The following is a 13,185-nucleotide window of genomic DNA, read 5'->3' as shown; positions in this document are numbered from 1 at the left end:
TTCATCTGTGCCTGAACCCAGGGCTCGGCTTCACAGCTGAACGCCCCTCGCAGCTGTGAGCATCCCTGCCTCCAGCCAGCGGGCTGGGCTGGATGCACAGTGCATTGGGGTTGTGGTGAGCAAAAACCCCCAGCGTGGGCTTGCGCCTTTGCTGGGGCTGTGCTTGCTTTGCAGCACTGGGATCAGGAGCTTCAGGTTTCTGGCAGCTTCACCCGTGCAGCTGCCTGTGCTGAAACCCAGAAGGAAGATGGGATGCTTTCAGCAGAGGAGACAAGCCCACGTCAGGGATGCATCACCTTATGGCAGTGGGTCTCCCCCATTTCTATGGGCACATCACATCCAGTGCATGGCCAGGCCCTGGAGACGTCCGTGTGGGGTCCCTCACGCAGCCACCACTGAGCTCTGCAGCACCAGGTGCACGGTGCAGGACATGGATGGGACAATCCCAGCCCAAATACCCACCCTGCCCTTCCCAGCCCCTTGGGCAGCTCCTCTCCCACTGCCCACAGCGCGTGGGAGCTCGGGGGTACCCCGAAACCATGAGCTGGAGGAGGACAGGGTTAGCTGCAAACATTTATTAGGTTGGGGGCATTCACTGAGCAGACAACACATCACACAAGAGGGGAAAATATTTCAGACACAAAGATGCTGAACCTGCACAGATGCCGGGTCACTCCGAAGCCCCGGGGAGCCCTTTGTTGGGGGGCAGCCCCCACGCACAGCCGCACTGGAGGGCGATGGGCTGCCAGCGAGTGGGAAATCTCGGTGATGGCAAACATCCCCTCTGCCCATCAGGACTGGGAATAGGCTCTGGGCTTTGGCCGCTCAGTGGGGAATCTGAGCTCCCACCCCCAGGTCCCCAGAGCAGGACAGAGCCTGGAGACCCCCATCCTTTGTGCCCCAGTGCCCCTGCCAGCCCCTGCCTCTGCCTGTGGCACATCCATCCCCGTAGGGCTGGGGTCAGGCTCGGAGGGGCACCAGGGGCTGCGTGGGGCAGAGCTGAGGAGGAGTAAGGCCAAGCGAGGCTGAACCCAACAGGCAGCGTTACACCAACAAGCGTGTCCTTCCCCAGCTGTCCTTGTCACCTTGAGCTGGGCAGACCCCCAAGACACCGGGGACAGGGTGCACAGGAACATCCCACAGACACCATGAGGTGCCTGTGCTGGGGACCAGGGAGCTGGGGACATCACTGGCTGCTGCCACCGGGGCTCTCGCCCTCCGTCAGGGTCTTGAAGTCCATGGAGAGGGCCAGCTCCTCAGCCAGCGGTGGGCGCTTCCAGTCATCCCGCGTCAGCACGTAGCCCACCACCAGCCCGAAGGCCAAAAGCAGCATCCCCAGGGTGTTGGCCAGGATGCCCTCGGGCACAAAGTGGCTGTAGGAGTCCCTGCAGGGGTGGAGGGAGATGCCCAAGCCTGTCCCTACCCTGGCTGGGAGCCCCTCCTCATCCTCATCCTCTTCCTCCAGGCACACACCCCAGGAAAGGTCCCTTTCCCCCAGATCAGGGCAAGAGGTGACTGCCCTGGTGCTGCTCACTTTGGGGAGGGCCACTCTTGGTGACAGCAGAGAAAACAGGAGGCACAGTCTTATAGCAGGGCTATAGGCAGCCCAGCACCTCCCTGCCAGATGTGCTCCCCCAGCCAGAGGGAGGTGGCTCCTGGGGTGCCCCATAGCCATGTCCCCACGGTGCTGAGGGGGACCCCGATGTGCAACTGGGGCCATGGGCAATCGCTTGTTGTCTAGCTGCGAGGGCAGAGGCCTCGGGAACATGAGTGTCTCAGGGGTTTTCTGAAAACACCCAGCTGCAGGGAGGCAACGGTGGATATTTTATCCCCATCCCCAAAGAAAGCTGTTGCAGGATCCGGCCCTTGTTAAACATCATCTGGGTAGTGACTCAGCAGCAGCAGAACTAAAGGCCTCAGGGAGATCTAATAGCCACGGAGCCATGGCTTGAGCAGGGGCCAGACTCTGCCCCATGGGGCTGGAGCAGCCCTTTGCTGGGGGTCAGGGGAATCCGGGGGGCTACGAACCCCCCAGCTTGGTCACCCACCTGATGTTGAAGAGGAGCATCTCAGTGATGCCCAGCAAGCAGGTGGCGATGGAGAGGGCAAAGAGGGTGATGCCGAAGAAGACATGCTGGGGTTTGTATCGGCTGCGCAGCGAGAAGGAGGCGCTGGGGAGCAGGAAGAAACCACAGCCCAAGAGCCACTGCGGGGGCACGGGGATGTTATGGGGTACTGTGGGGTCTCTACCCCCCCGGGGGCCCAGGGGCTCCCCAAGCCCTCACCTGCAGGAGATAGAGCACGAAGGCAGCCATCCCGCACCAGCTGTGCAGGCTGTACATGTTAGGGGTGCCCTTGGTCCGGTGGGACTCGAAGACAGCGACGATGCCTGCAGAGAGGAGCCTGTTACCGCTGGGGACGGATCCAGCCCCATCCGCCCATCCCGGCCCCAGCGCTCACCGACAAGGGCGATGACCAGCGCCAGGCCATGGAGCAGTGCGTGCAGCACCTTGGTAGAGCGCTTGGCTTCATGCCTGAAGACCCGGTAGACCAGGAGAGCTGCCAGAGAGAGGGCAGATGAGCATCCATGAGGGTCCCCCACCTCCCCAGCACCCTGCATCTTCCAGGGGTGCTGCACGCAGGCAGGGGGGTGTCTTGGAGCATCTTCCCGGTCTCATTTGTCACCATTTTGTCCCCTTTGCACCCTGCCTGGCTGCAGCTCCAGGAGCTTTGAAAGCTGCAGCTGGGACAGGGCACTTGTCCCATGGCCCCGCTCACCGTCACCTTGGAGAAAAACCATGCCCAGCACCATGCAGAGGGGGTGGACGTTGAACTGGAGGGGGCTGTGCCAGGCCACACCGCCCTGATAGCGGCCCAGCCAGGCGCCCATGGTGGCCAGCAGCGTCAGGCCCAGCAGCTGTGACACGGCCACATACGCCGAGAGCCCAGCAGGGCTTGCAGGTGGCGGAGCTCCGTCCATGCCGGCCTGTGGGGACAGAGAGGAGGGGACAGCGAAGCCACGAGTGGCCCTGCGTGGCAGTGGGGTCCCAGCCAGCTGGCCCCAGTGCAGGGTCCTGCTGCGGGCAGCGTCCAGCGCCGCCGCTCCGCCCTCACCTGCCACGGAGCCGGACGCTTCCTGGTGCTGCTGGGGCTGCTGCGTCACCCACGCCCGGAGGTGGCTCCCAGCTGCCACAGCACGCCCAGCCCTGTCCCTTGCCCTCCTGCCTCTACTTGCCTGCTCCTGCCCACATCCTGCCTGCCCCAGCACTCCTGCCCCAGCCCTCCAACCACACCATCCCTCCATCTCTGTCCCTCCATCGCCGCCTCTCCATGCCCATCCTGTGTCCCACCCTTGCCCCCTCCCCACCTCACGCAACCCCAGAGCCCCACAACAACCCCCAAAAGCCTACTAGAGGAAGGCAGGGCAGGGACGAGCAAGGTTGCTCGGGAACCCCCCCCATGACAAAAGCAATGGCCCCTGGTGACACAGGGCTGAGCAAACCCCTGTGCTGGGGTGGGACACAGGGTAACACAGGACACACTGTGTTACCCGGCTGTGCTGCAGCCGCACCGGAGAGCTGCCCCACGGCCCCCACAACCCACCTGCGCCAGTGTCGTGCTTCGTGCTGGGTTATCCCCCGATGCTCCCTGCTGGCCTGAGGATCAGAGATGACAACGTTGCCACCAGCACGGCCACCTCTCCTGCTTCTATGTCAGCCAGGGCCAGTGAGTCCCAGCCCCAGGGGCCAACGTCCCACCTCTGTCCCAGCTGCGGCTGCCTCTGGGGAGGAGCACCGGGCCGGCTGCTGCAGACAGACCCACGGTGCTGTCAGGACCAGGGGTGGGCATTGGGGCGGGGGGGGGCGATGCATTAAGGCCATGCACACACTTTATTCCCAGCCACCTTTATTGGATCAGCCGGATAAATGGGTTAAGGGAATTGGTTTATTCCATTAGGTTTCACTGCAAAGGCCGCCTGCCCGCGCCTGGCCTCACTGCCCGGGGCCATGGGCTGCTCTGTGGGGACTGGCAGGGGGACTAGGCCGGGGGGGGGGGGCAGCGAGAGGCACCATCTCCTCCCTGCATCACAACAGCCCCCCCAAACCTCACCGCAAGGCTGCTGGCTCCAATGGGGCCACAGATCCCCAGTGGGTGCCCATGCGGTCCCATCCTGCCCCCCGCATCCTCCCGCCAGATGCAAACACCTGGCCCTGCTGGCACTCACACAGAGGGCCAACCCAGTCCCCAGCCACGCTGGGGACAGAGGGACAGGGAACGACCTCCCCCCGGCCATGGGAACTGGCAACAGGATGTGGGGAGGTGCCTGTTGGAAACGGTCTCTGCAAGTTGCCCGTTAGCGCTAAAACTATCCCATCTGCTGCTCCCAGCCACTGCTGAGGACTGGGAGAGACGGATACGGCCAGGACCCTTTGCAAAGCCATCCCATGGTGGGGACCTGCCTGTCCCCCCTCAACCACATCTCTGTCCCCCTGCACCCCCAGCAGCCCCCAAGCACAGCCCCAGTCCCCCCTGTCCCAGGGAAAAGACGAGGGGGGCTTCTCTGGTTAAACCCTCCCCATGTGGCCTGGGGAGGGGGGTACTGGTGCACCTTGCATACCCTGTCAGCCCCTCACCGTGGCCTCTGGCTGGGACCCCCCCAGAAACCCCGGGAGGGGTTTGGGGGGAATCTCTCTGCTCTCGATGGGGGCTATAGGCTCGTGCAGGGGAGGGAGCTCATCCCAGCTCAAGACTTGTGGGGGCCTGAGTGATGTATGGGGGGGAGGTTGGAGGTGGACACCCATGCATCCCCCCGGTGTCCCCCCCCAACCCTACCTGTGGGTGCCGGGTGGTTCCGCCTGCGCCAGGCCCGGCGGTGACAGTGTCTGAACGAGGGACAGAGCCACTGCGTTGGCAAGGCAACGGAGCGATGGCAAAGCAAGGGGGGGCCTGCAGCCCCCAGCATTGCTGCAGAGGGAGGGTGCCATTGCACGCTGGGGAGGGGGCTGCAAACCTGGGAGGGGCATCACCACGGAGTGTGGTGTCTGTGTATTGTGGGGATGGTCCCCAAGGTGCTGGCAGCATCTGTGACCCCCCCCCCGCCAGCTGTGCCAGGCCCTGCCAGCACCCACCTGAGCCCCTGCACCCTGCAGCAGCCCAGCCCCAAACCAGGCCAGGGACCTCACAACCCGTGGACAGGGCACACTGCCTCTGTCACCATTTAATTTGTATTTATTTGAGCAGCGCAAACCAGGGCCTTGTGTGGATCTGGCTTAATTGGCTCCCACTCATCCCCTGCGCCCCGTCAGCAGTATCGCGGTGATGTGCTGGGAGCCAGCACCCCTGCAGGGCTCTTGGCTGGGCTTGTGGGTGCAGGGATGGCAGCGGGGTGACATGTCCTGGGAGACCCCCTGCCTCCGCCTGCCCCCCCCCGCCCCAGGAGCCCCTCAGGCACCGCCGGCCGCATCCTGCGCTCCCCCATGGGAGGGCCCCAGCGATAAGAGCCTGGAGAGGGGAGGTGGGGGTGATGGGGGGGGTCGTCCCCCCCCCCCGGCTCCCCCTGGCCCGGCTGCGGGCAGCGTCCCCCGGGGGATGCAGCGCCGTGCACAAGGGCGAGCAGCGGGCCGTGTCTGGGTGTGCATGTGTGTCACACGGTGCCACTAGGTGTCACCAGGAGCCCGCGGGATCCCGTGGGATCCAGAGTGACCAGGTACGGACCAGGTGGGATAGGCACCATTCTTGGGTCTGGGTCCCCAAAGGGACGCGGAGCAACCCCCGAGCCAGATCACCCATGGGAGCCAGCGCACCCCCACACCTGGAGCGGCTGGTGGGGTCTGCAGCACCCTCGGCCCTCACCACCCATGGGAGCTGGAGCACCCTGGGCCCTGGAGTGGCTGGTGGGATCCGGTGCTGCCCTGGTGCAGAAGATCAGCTGTAACCGCCTCTGCCTGGGTGCAGGGTTGTTCCCCCAGCCCTTCCCCTTGGGCACATGGGGCTGCTCTCACCTGCCCAGACCCTCCTGAGCAAAGGCACCCCAAAGACCCTCTTGAGGTTTCCCCCCCAACATCCCCATCACCTTCTCCCCCTCCCCCCCCAGGGACTTGTGCCATGGGGCACAAACCTCAGGATCTGGGCAACCCCACCACCACCACGGCGTGATTCAGTAGAGCCGAAATCCCAGTGCAGCCCTGGGACCTGATGGAGACCTGTCACACCAAGAGCAAAGTCCGGGCCCCGCTGCAGCCTGGGGCAGAGTCCCAGGGCCACCACCCTGAGCCTTCACCCACAGGGAACAACCCCACAGCAGTGGGAGGCCGTGTACGGCGCTGCCATAGGAGCCACTGCCACCTTCCAGCCTGCTGTCGGGCTTTATCACTATGATGGTTGTTGGGAAATGGTTTACCAGAGTTAATCAGCTAAGCCATAAAAGCCACCATAAATGGCAAACCTTGAGCCATTGGGCTGTGCCCCAGCTGGAAAGGGCCGGCTGGGTGTCAGGGCAGAGCAGAGGAAGGATTTCCCCGACCATGGTCCAGCTGAGACTCTGTTGTGAACGGGTGATTTAGAACGCTTAAGGAATCACCAGCAAAATAATATGATGTTGTAAAAGTGCAACTTAACAAAGTTCGATGGCAAGGTTCACTCTATTAATTATTGCATGGAAGAATCATACAAAGGAAAATTGAGTTACACTCAAGTTACTTAGAATGATTCACAGAGAGACCAGCGATGCAAAGAGTAAGGAAGACCCTTCCATTGAGTCATGAGGTTCAGAGCAGACCCCCTTGCATTCTAAACTCCTGATGGAGCTTAGGTGCAGCTAGGTCCAGTCCTAGTCTCAGACTGGGTCAACGGTTTATGTCTAAGGGATTGTACATGCAAAGTTTATATAATGTTTCATTAGCATCAATTCAGCATACAATCAAAGTTACCAAGATGAAATCAAAGTTTTACCATATTACAAGGTTATGCATGCGTGATATTGGTTGCTTACCAAAAAGATCTGTTGTTGGTAAAAGGTCTCTCTGCCTCGAGGAGCATCATTGAGAGGCATCCCAGCTCAAGGGGAGATCACTGCCATGCAGCCACACTGCCGAGCAGGGAGAGCTCAAAGATGGTTCACTTAAGCTATCATATTTATAGGATTAAGTGGTTGGCTCGTAGTCAAATTACATGTGATGGAAAAATGCATGCAGGAGATGCCTTGTACCCACAAGTTACTTTGTTCCTTGGTAAACGAGTCTTGGAAAAGCCACCCGCTGTTCATATGTTAATCACATGATCGGTGTTCCAAGCTCATACGCATCGATGCTCACTGTGTCGCTCTGCTCCTTCGTGGCTTTTCAGAGAACAGCTTGAAACGAGGAGCTCACAGTCAGGCTACAGCCCAGGCCTTTACCTCTTCTGGAGCCTGCACCAAACCACCCCCAGTCTGGTCAAGGGGTCGAGAACATCCATCACAGACCCTTGGGAAAGCCTGAATGGGGATGAGGTTTGGGGGTTCATCCTTTAGGACACTTGGCAAGATGAAAAGCTTCATCCTCTGCTGGGAACAGCTCTGCTGTAATGGAATACAAAACAGCTTTATAAATGTTTGTAACTGCATCCAGCTGAACTACCTCAACTTTCAGTAGCCAAAAAAACATAGCAGCCCTCAACCCTACATGATTAAATGGACATGGTTTCTTGTCCCATTCACACAGCAGGGACAAACCCAAGGGTGGCACATGGCAGCGTTTGCCGAGGGGTCCCTGCACCCGCTGCCATGTGCAAGGGGACTCGGTGGCAGCCGATCCAGGGACAAATGAGCCCCTTCAATGCTGGCCGGCACCCTGCTCTTACTGGGGAGCAGTGAGCCATTTGTAACCAGCTCTTTAATTAAAGACATTGCCAGGGGCATAATGGCTTTATTAAATCTGCCTGAGCTTTCCCTGAGCTGGCAAAAATGAAATCCTCCCCATGCTGCCAGGGCAGTGACTTGCCGGTCGGCTAGCAGAGCCAGTGCTGGCTGTCCTGGCATGGACCCACGGGGCTCAGGGATGCTCGGGGATGCTTGGAGCTGCCACAGCTTCCTGCAGATCAGTGAGTCAAAGCAGCTCAGTGGATGCTGCTCCAGCTCCCCAGCTATCGGGCAAGCCCAGCACCCGCTCCAGGTTTGTCCTGGGCTGCTAAGCACCTGCAGATCAATAGGAGCATCATCAACTGATAATTCATGGTAAAACCAGCAGTTCCTGCCCTTCCCTGCTGCTCACCCCCGCCCTGGTGCGGGCGGCTTCTCCTCCCTCCACCAGAGATTATCAAATTACCATTTTGCTGATCTAACCTCTTTTGCTTTTGTTTTTTATTCCTTCCTAAATCAAGTTTTTATCGCTAAGAAATGCTAATTTCCAAGATGCCTCCCCGGAGGATTGCGATTCAAGAGCCCAGCTGCATGGAGGAGCCGAACTGCTGCCTGAAACAACCCCAGCTGCCACAGTTCCCCGCAAAACCACAAACCTGGGGCAAAATTAACAGTTTTTCACTAAATATAAGAGAAAAAAGTAGAAGTCATGTTGGAAGGCTCTGTGGCTGCCAAGGTAGCAGCTGCAGGGTAGCTTGGGATTAAGCACAAATTGTCCCACTGGGTCATGTCGCAGGGGTTGGTCCCCAATTCCCTGGGGTCCCATGAAGGCTGAAAAATGGGTGATTCCCAGGTGGGACAAAGCTCCCCTGGGAACCCAGCTCATTCCTGGGCCGGGGATCAGAGCAGCCCGGCTGGAAAAGACCCTGGTTCTCCTCCTGGCAGCAATTAAGCTACCCTGTCCTCCTCCTTGCCGGGAACACAACTTTGTTGAGCCGGGTGGGCGATACGATCAGTGCAGCCAGTGCAAACACTTAATCTCTTTCAGAAGAGGCTGAAGGGGCATTTATGGCAATTTTTTAATAGCAGCTAGGATAAACAGCCATGATAACCTGCACCGGGTTCACAGCGGATGATTAATGCTCCCAGAGCAGTCACACTGACTCGCCTCGGGGCTGGGATTGTTTTTAGTTATTAAAGGGAAAAAAAGGGGGAAATAATAGACTTTGCCATGTTTTATTGGGCTGACGTGTGTGGAGGGAAGACATCGGCCTCTTCGCTCACCTTGTATCAGTGCCCAGCTCTGGCTGGCTGGTGAGGAAAGGGGGATGGAGGGATGAAGGATGAGAGATGAAAGAGGAGGGGTGAGGGATGAAGGATGAAGGACAAAGGATGAGCGATGAAGGAGGAGGGATGATTTCTGGCCAGGCTTTTACTTCTTGCCCCGTGATGCTCCCAGCCACATGCTTGGTACCGGGCACATCTCCTGCACTGTGGCTGGGGGATCCCCAGGGGCTGACTATCAGGGTCTTGCATTTATTTACAACCCTCCCAAGATGTGGGCATCATTTAGGGGCCCTGAGCTGACAGCTGCCTTCAGCATGCTGCATTTTCAGGGCCTTGCAATGTCATAGCACATCCTTGGGCTGCTGGTGCTGGTCCCAGCCTGGGGGATGGAGCCTGAGGAGATCCTACGGTGGAAACCACATCTCCATCCCTTTCCCATCCGCCTCCGGCCCCACCGAGCTGCCCAGCGCTGAGGCTGGGGGAAACACATGGTCCTGCTCGCTCGGGCTGCCCCATGCTCACGTGTCCCCCCACGCCCGCACCAGGACCAGCCTCCCCGGGGCCATAAACCCTTGTCCTAGGGCAGGCGTGTGCTAGAAAGTGTTTTTGTGGGCCAGGGTGGAAATTGTGCCGATAAGGAGTGTTTCTGCTGTGTTCAGCCTCTGGCAAGAGCTGAGTGAGCACTTCTTGTGATAAAGCAGCAATGCTCTGTGCCCCATTGCACCCTGTCCCCATGCAGAGGGGACACACCATGCTTTAAATACATCTTTTATCTAGGGAAAAGATGGAAACAGCCCCACAGTGTTGCCTAAAACCCTCAGCAGAGATATTTTGCAGTCAGACAGCAGGACCCAGGAGCAAGGACTCCTGGATCCCTCTTGCCATCCCAGTCCCCAAGCCCAGGTGACATCAAGGGGCTGCACTGGCTGCAGCACTGACTTACTCTAATGGTTCATAATTATTTTAGCGATCACAGGTCTGAAATAAATGGCAAAAAAAACCAGTTTCTTGGGATGTTGCTTTTTTTTTTTTTTTTTTTTTAAAGGATCAGAAAAAAGCTGTTTGTTTAGATGAAAAATTTGGACTGGAGAGGTGGATTTTTTCCCCTCTCCCTCACAGCAGCATCACCGCATCTGGGAAAGCAGATTAGCGAATTATACGCTATGATAATTGATTGAATTCATCAGTAAATAAAGCAGGAGCCTTTAAGCTCAGGGTCTGGAGAAGGAGGAAAAAAATTCTCCACGCAGTGATTTGTACCAACAGGCACAGGAATCATCGTGCCCACAAAACCACAGCCATCAGGAAAAGTAACAAACACACAAGGCTACACACCCAATACAAAAAGCTCTTTTTGAGGTTTAAATCAGGAGGGAATCCTTTCTCTCCCCTCCAGAAGCTCCTTGGTTGCTCAGAGAGATGGATCAGACAGGAGTTTGAAGCACCCTTGAATGCTTTGAGAAATGGGATGAGGAAGACAAAAATGTGGTTGATGATAATAAAAGAAGGGAAAAATGGGCTTGAGCATCCCCAGTCAGAGGCCATAGGGCTGGGATATATGCAGAAAAATCACCAAATCTTCCCAGCCAGCACTGGGGCCATCCCCAAATACCTGCTCCTTCACACAACCACCCCTGCTCGCTCTCTCCCGTCACACCACTGTCACAGTTGATACCTTACAGCTCCCCTAAGAAATATTTGCTGTCAAACTCCTTATTTCCTTATTTTGGGGACTCTGGGGCCAGGGGCTGAACTAGTGGGTGCCCCTGCCAGCACTGCTGGCAGCGGGCAGAGAGACTTTGCAGGTCTGGCAAGCCAAGGAACTGATCCAAAATGCTGGGAGCAAGTCATGCTCCTTCGCAAGTGAGGCATCACTGCAGTTGCACCCCGTGATGTGCTGCAGTGACAGTCCGGCCATTGCACACGTGTCCACACACACATGCTCTGGGGAAGGGGAGGAAAACGTCTCCATGCAGCTGGTGATGGCAATGCAAGCTGAGGGGAAGCATCCTCCCAGCACAGGGCAGCCACTGGGGACACCAAATCTCGCCCAGCATCCCTCGAGCCCATGTCCTCATGAGCGGTTCAGCATCCGTCACCGTGGCAACACATTTTTCACATCCTTTGATACCTCTTGTCCCTCTGGTCTGTGGCGCTGGCAGCCCCAGGTACCCTGTACGCTGAGAGCAGATGGGCATCCATCACCCACCCCAGCACCCCTGAGAGGGGTGGGGAGAGGGGGGACTGGTCCCCTTGCTCTGCAGGGTGTTCCACAGGTGTCTCTGAGCCCGTCCTTGGTGGGTGCTGGGGCACAGCATGGATTCAGGGCAGCACAGAGGGACCAATGGGCATCTCACCTGCCTTTCTGGGCCAACAGCCGCTTCACCTGCCAGCACCCTCCTGCATGTAGGATGTTTTTCTGCCTGATCCCAGCTGGAGCTTTATAGAATGGGATGCCACAGAGCTGCGGGCATCCTTGGAGGTGCAGCCATTGAGAGGACCCCTTGCCCGACACAAAGTCCCACGGCAGCAGCAGCCGCCCCTCTTGCACCAGCCTTGGAAGATGATCATGTGCAAAATGATGGAGAGCTGCCCTTCCCCTGTGGGGTCACCCATCAGAAACACCAACCTTGGAAAATGCCTCCCACGCTGAGATTTCCAGATACTAGTGCCGCGCTGGGATTGCAGAGCCTGTTTTGGCTGTGCCGCTCACCCAAGACCCCCACCAGTGCTGGACGCCGCACCTCAACGCCCCAGAGCCGGGAAAACCCCTCCCCAGCGCAGCTGGGAACAGAGGCTGGTGGGGCACAGGAAATCTCCATTCATTGGTGCTTGGTAACCAGCCAAATTGGAGCCAAACCAACCATTTTTTTCAACTTCCCAGTAAACTTGAGTTTCCAGAAACCTGTGGCCGGTGGGAAAGGGATCGGCAAGAGGGGCTGCAGGCAGATGCTGGCTTCGCCCCGGCTCTGTGATGTCCAGGCTCACAGGCAATGCCGGTGCTGTTGCACATCCATATGGGCTCAGGTTTGGGGGGATGAAGGTTGCTTGGGTGCCCACGTCAGCCAGTGCAGGTGGTGGGTGGTAGGGCAGGGTGGGAAGCTGTGATTTTTGGAAGGAGGTTTAATAGATATCAGAGGGTTGCAGACTCCTAAATCCCTTTCTTTTTTATTTTGGAAATGGCTCTGCAAACCCCATAGGGTTCCCAGCCCTGGCAGGAGGACTTGTCCCTTGTCGAGGAGCCGTGCTGTCTCCATGGGGTCACCCCGTGGATTCATGCTGAGGGGCTGTAGTGGTGCCCAGCTGCTCTGCAGTGCCCAGTGGGGCCAACAAGTCAAGGAGTTTCCCTCTGTCCCCCCAAAAAATGCTCTCCCCTCTGTGGCAGGTGTCCGCTGTATCCCTATGGGGTGGTGGCCCTGACACTGGCTGGGGCCAGGCCCTGGGGGTAAGGGATTTAGTTAATTAAAAAGAAAAAAAAAAAAAAAAAGAAACTATCAAGCCCATTGACACAGGTCTGGTTTTCATTTTGACGGAACTTTTTGTTACTCATTTGTCATCAGCCTAATTCCTCCAAGTCCAAAACACCTGGTGTGATGTGATGGGATTTCCTTCACAGCCAGCAGAAATACTCTGTTTCTCTGAAAAATGAGGTTATGCTGGGAAGGCGTTGCTTTGGTAAGAGGCAACGGGAGATGGACCTTGGCTGCCCCCCAAGTGAGTGCTTTCTGCGTCGCGCTCACCCTTGTGCCCCACGGCAGGTGGCCGGGGCGCTGCTGAGGGGATGTCCTGCAAGCACCGTGGTCTGGTTGAGCTGGCTCCCCCTGCACCAAGCCAGGAGGGGACCGGGACGCTGCAAGGATGGAGCTGCCGCCCACCCACCCCATCCACCCCAGCCTTTCTCCTCCTTTCTCTTTTTTCCGCCTTTCCCTTGATTCTTCTCTATCTCCTTCCCTCTCTGCTGTCCCAGCCCCTTCCCCTTCCCTCCCGGTGCGGCCAGGCGCCAAAGTGACTTTGCACTCCAAGGCAGCACTTGCTCACCACTCCATCCCGCAAGCCTGGGA

General features: G+C 58.2%; 1 protein-coding gene across 1 annotated transcript; it reads right to left on the bottom strand.

Annotated features, from left to right (window-relative positions):
- Positions 1-1,186: 1,186 nt before the first annotated feature.
- On the bottom strand, positions 1,187-2,980 carry CYB561 (cytochrome b561; the record flags this gene model as incomplete). Its single annotated transcript, XM_082331649.1, has 5 exons — positions 1,187-1,385; positions 2,049-2,206; positions 2,286-2,389; positions 2,461-2,559; positions 2,779-2,980. The coding sequence occupies 5 exons, from the start codon at positions 2,978-2,980 to the stop codon at positions 1,187-1,189; spliced, it is 762 nt and encodes a 253-aa protein (XP_082187775.1).
- Positions 2,981-13,185: the final 10,205 nt, after the last annotated feature.

The sequence above is a fragment of the Platalea leucorodia genome, assembly GCF_965183815.1.
Source record: "Platalea leucorodia genome assembly, chromosome: 22".
NCBI lineage: Eukaryota > Metazoa > Chordata > Aves > Pelecaniformes > Threskiornithidae > Platalea > Platalea leucorodia.
The sequence above is the reverse complement of the archived record's forward strand: the minus strand, read 5'-3'. Positions and strand labels throughout refer to the sequence as shown.